Raw genomic sequence first — 4,922 nt, forward strand, 5'->3', positions numbered from 1 at the left:
AAACCAACAAAGTTAAGTTCCAAGGAAGGTTAAGAACCATTTAATTGTGAATTGAGCAGAGCTCAACTCGTTAGCTTCATTGTAGTGAAATTTGTTCACCTAGATATAAATTCTTGATTTGATATATGTGCTCACATTTTTCTATATTCATTTTAGAATTTAACGTTGTTATACTTTTAGGGATAGACAGTGTATCCGTGACCAGTGACATGGATATCAACCCGCTTTATCTTAATTCTGGCTAGGCGAGAATACTCAGATGATACCAAGCAACTCTTAAACGAATTTTTGGCTCCGGTTTTTTGGAGCATGTTTGGCTCCCGTTGCAAAAATGCCAAATCACCGGCAGTCAACGTCTGGTAGTACCACATCTTGGGCTCTCATTCAGGCTTTGTTTTTGACCCAATCGAGGCTATCAGGCCCGGAAGCCCAGATGATGTTTTCCATATCATCGAGATGCCGCGGCCGGGCGCCATTCCGTCTGTGTCACACATCCCACGCAATGGCGTCCTCTCCTCTCGCACCCACCCGGGCGTACTCGCCCCTAGTGTCCAAGCTGCCGCGTCCCTCGCCCCCATCCCCGTGTAGCTCTCGTCGCAGTGCACGGTGGCCGCGCTCGGCGCGAGCCAGAGCGACTCCGGGCAGCAGCTCGACCGCGGCGGCGACGGAGGAGCAGAAGGAGCGAAAGAGGTGCCTCAGATGCGGCGAAGTTTACCGAGACGGGGAGAACCACTCGACCGCCTGCGCCTTCCATGGCCACATCACAGGTGGAGTATTATCCTCTCATCCGCTGTGCTCCAGCCTACGGTGGGCTGCATACAAAATATCTTCTCCTCGTAGCTATTTATTTGGGCTTTATACTTAATCTTAGGAAAAAGTCCACGTTACTTCCCCAATTTTCGCGAAAGTCCGTTTTTCCTTTCTGAACTCCAAAATCAGGCAAAACACCTCATCAACTTTTAAAATCGTCCATCTTACCTCCCTGACCCTGTTATAAGCAATTTTAAAGACGGTTTTATCTTTATCTTTTTTATTTATTTCGGCCGAATCTTTGAAAAAAATATAGTAAATCATAGAAAAATCATAAAATAGAAAATCCAATTTTGTTGGACTCCACTTGAGTAGATCTACACAGTGAACATATAATATGGTATGTTTTAGTATAAAGTTTTTGTTGTGGCTTTAGATCGATATTTTTCTGTAATTAATTGGAATAATTCATAGCTACAGTTTCTATGGTGCAATTGTGATGAAATTTTTATGGTAGACTAATTATTGTATGATTGAACTGTAGTAAAAGTTTCATACTCATTGTATCATGTATAGCTTAGTTATAGATTTATTTATATTTAACAAGCATAAACCTAAATAAAATCTATAACTAAGTTATACATGATCCAATGAGTATGAAATTTTTACTACAGTTTAAGCATACAATAATTAGCCCACCATAAAAATTTCACCACAATTAGACCATAGAAACTGCAGCTATGAATTATTCCATTTAATTACATAAAGCATAGATCTAAAGCTACAATACAAACTTTGTACTAAAGCGTACCATATTATATGTTCATTGTATAGATCTACTTATGTAGAGTCTAACAAAATTGGACTTTCTATTTTATAATTTTCTATGATTTACTATGATTTTTCAAAGATTTAGTCAAAATAAATAAAAAGAAAAAGATAAAATCGTCTTCAAAACCGCTTATAACCAGGCCAGGGAGGTAAGATGATCGGTTTAAAAAAGTTGAGGGAGGTGTTTTGCCCGGTTTTAGAGTTTAGGAAGGAAAAACGGACTTTCTCGAAAATTGAGGAAGGTAATGCAGACTTTTCCCTTAATCTTATATAGGCCCACATGTCGACCCACGACTAATGTAGATGCAGGCCCATACAAGCCCATATATGCCACCCGTGATGAGGCCCGTTATCTGAGCTTGTGTGTAAATCTTGCCGTGTGCATCGCAGGCGAGAAGGGGTTGTTCTCCATGTCGCCGCCGCACCAGGGCATCGACGGCGAGTGGAGCGACAAGAGCGGGATCATCGTGTACCGCTGGAACGACAAGGGGAGCCGGCCCAACACAGGCCGCGCAAACTGGAAGAAGCGCTGGAGCTGCTGCCAGGAGCGCGAGGAGGACGCGCCGCCGTGCCAGCGCGGGTGGCACGTCTCCTACGACGACGGCTATACCCTCTTCTAGGTCTGTACCCGTGGGGAGCACCATATTGCTCTGGCAGCTGTGCCAATAAAATCTTGTAGCAATAAGATGACAAACTTCTTTGATGTCTATTATTACTTGGACTAGTACAAAAGACAAGCGTCTTATGCCAAGACAAGCATCTAGTTGAACTGATGATGTCGGTTGCCTTGAGTCCTCGACGCCGAGCTGCGATTTCTGCTGTGCTCGCCATGACCGAATGAAAGCATGTCCAAGGCCCAAGGCCCAGGGCCCAGGCTCGACAGCAAAGCACGGTTGAAAAAAGTATAATAATAACGAGCTTGGCGAGTGAGGTTTAATTCCCCGCGCCACGCGAATATTCCTCTCCTCTTCTCCGCCTCTCGACAGTCGACACCCCACGCTGGCGCTACGTGGCTCCAAGGTCCTGGCTTCCATCCCGCTCCACCGCTCTCGCTGGCTGACCGAGAACCGCGCGTTCCCCCCCTCCTACCTCGCCGCACGCTACCATGGTGGTCTCCTACACGCAGGAGCACGTGTACCGCCACCCCTGGCACCGGGTCACCGCCGCGGCGTGGCGCAAGTTCACGGACCCGGCGGCGCGCGCCGTCTCCGGGGCGCTCTCCCACATCCTCGACGTCCACACACTGTCCCACGACGTCGACGCGCGGTCGGGCCGGCTCCGCGCCATGCGTGCCATCGCGGGCCGGACGCCGCCGCTCCCGTTCCTGCTCCGCGGCGTAGCGGGAGGAGTGGCCGGCGACGTGGTGGTGCTCTGCGTCGAGCGCACAGACGTGGACGCGCCCGCGCGCCACATGCGGGTGGCCTCCCGCAACGCCACCCTCCGGGGGCTCGTGGACGTGCAGGAGCGGTGCAGCTACGAGCCCCACCCGGCGCGGCCCGACGAGTGGACGCTGTTCCGCCAGGAGACCACCATCCGGTGCGCGCCTCTGGTGGCTGTGGCGGCCAAGGTGGCTGAGCTCGTGGAGCGGCGCTGCGCGGAGAGGTTCACGCAGAACGCGGACAGAGGGAAGGAGGTCGTGGAGAAGATCTGCGAGGACCTTGCAGCGGAGCAGGACTCGCTCACCCACTGAGGTACAAGCGGAGCGGTGACCAAGCGTGGTGTTTTTGCCAATGCTGATGCTTGACAGTGCTTTGCTGTGTGCAGAGGCTTTGGTGACGTGTGAATAAAAAGTGAAAAAATTCCCTGTTTAAACCTATGGCTCGTGTCGTACTGTCGTGTAGTATGTGGATAGTGCAAGCACATGTGGCAAGGTGCCCTTTTGAATGTTTGTAGCACGAGGTTTTGTGCAAAGTTATGAAGTAAAAAAGCAAAATTCTGAATCGAATGCTGATTTTTTGGACCAGAAAAAAGGAATGTATCTACGTGTTGCCGCATGCCCTGCGCTGGACAGTCAAAGCAGAAAGGCTGAAAATGAAGTGCTGAACTTTAGGTGTCGATCCATTGAACAATTCGCATGACTCCGATGAAATTGAAGACTAAACGAAAAAAAAAGGAAACAGCGTCAAAACCGGAAGGGGCCCCCTTTGAAATGCAGTAATAATTTATAGAAATCACAAAGGCTTCGTGATAATCAGTTTAATTTCATAGAAAAAATGCAATTCAGAGAATTTTCTCACATACCAAAGGGGCCGAAAAATCTGAACGGATGCCCTGACCTGAAGCCATTTCTTGTGTCAGCGTCTCTCAGCCTGACCACTGCATCCTACACTTTGTTATCTAAAAACGGCATGTACACATCGAGCATCCTGTGCGCCAGAAAGCAGCAGTAGCTGTCTCCGTGAGGGGGTTCAGTTCGTGATTCCAGGTATCCAGAATAGATATCTACTATCCTGTGTGGCAAAACCATCTCCCTCGTCTGCTGGTGTCTTGCACAACTTAGCGACGTGTCACATAGTGCTACCAATCCAGATAATCGGCCTATTCGCTGGTTGGATTCTGGGCTGGTTTGGGCAGGCTGGTGCTGGTTTGTTGTGAGAGGAAAACACTGTTGGCTGGCTGGTTTGGGCTAGCTAAAACCAACGAGCGAACAGGCTGAATATCTCGCCGGATATGGCCTTCGTTCTCATCCTAGCTGTCAGATCACGGAAGCTGCACTTCTCGATCTCCCACCTTTTGAGCGATGGACCGGCGCCGGCGCGCGCGCATGCGTTCTCTGGTGCGCTCCGCAGCTGGCCCCTGCAGCGTAGGCCGGCCGACGGATCCGAATCCGATGTCGGCAGCGCGCGCTCACTGTTCACCGTGCGATCGTGATAATGAAAGTGCATTTGCCCTTTTGGTGGGTTTTTTTATTCATGACATTTAAATTAGTAACTAATAAGATCTTAATGAGATATATTATAGCTTTAGTTTCTTGAAAGTTTTAAAAAGTTGATTTAAGATGAAATGGTCAATTCTTCAAGTGCAAAAGACGGACGAACCCAAAACGCTCTTCAAAGCATTTTTATTCTGTTTTGGGTTTAGATATGCCGTACTATAAAGAGAGATGCGGGTTTAGGTGGTCTGATGAAGATAGAGTGCTTAAGCATAAAAATAAAATCTAAAGAGAGACATAAAATCACCTCACGAACGCTTGGATATAGTTTATGGACTTTTGGTAACCTAAAGTCCCGACGTGAGCCAGGAGCAATGTTTTCATGTCGTCCGATTAATCGCGATGTCGGTCCCTGGTGTTCGATTAGGAGGACCGACTCAATTAGCTTGACCAAAAAGTTGGTTGTCTG

General features: G+C 48.3%; 2 protein-coding genes across 2 annotated transcripts; both read left to right on the forward strand.

Annotated features, from left to right (window-relative positions):
• The first annotated feature begins 419 nt into the window (after positions 1-419).
• On the forward strand, positions 420-2,354 carry LOC136552008 (uncharacterized). Its single transcript, XM_066543554.1, has 2 exons — positions 420-767; positions 1,972-2,354. The coding sequence occupies exons 1-2, from the start codon at positions 434-436 to the stop codon at positions 2,199-2,201; spliced, it is 564 nt and encodes a 187-aa protein (XP_066399651.1). The 5' UTR covers positions 420-433; the 3' UTR covers positions 2,202-2,354.
• A 195-nt stretch (positions 2,355-2,549) lies between these two features.
• Positions 2,550-4,057, forward strand: LOC136552007 (uncharacterized). Its single transcript, XM_066543553.1, has one exon. It carries the CDS (start codon positions 2,687-2,689, stop codon positions 3,269-3,271), a length of 585 nt encoding a protein of 194 aa, XP_066399650.1. The 5' UTR covers positions 2,550-2,686; the 3' UTR covers positions 3,272-4,057.
• Positions 4,058-4,922: the final 865 nt, after the last annotated feature.

Source organism: Miscanthus floridulus, chromosome 4 (genome assembly GCF_019320115.1).
Source record: "Miscanthus floridulus cultivar M001 chromosome 4, ASM1932011v1, whole genome shotgun sequence".
Lineage (NCBI taxonomy): Eukaryota > Viridiplantae > Streptophyta > Magnoliopsida > Poales > Poaceae > Miscanthus > Miscanthus floridulus.

Bases quoted from the DNA above. Each gene is read 5' to 3' on its own strand.
- LOC136552008 (XM_066543554.1), top strand. From the start codon at position 434: ATGATGTTTTCCATATCATCGAGATGCCGCGGCCGGGCGCCATTCCGT. The intron at 768-1,971 runs GTGGAGTATTAT...TGTGCATCGCAG, and splicing joins CTTCCATGGCCACATCACAG to GCGAGAAGGGGTTGTTCTCC.
- LOC136552007 (XM_066543553.1), top strand. From the start codon at position 2,687: ATGGTGGTCTCCTACACGCAGGAGCACGTGTACCGCCACCCCTGGCAC.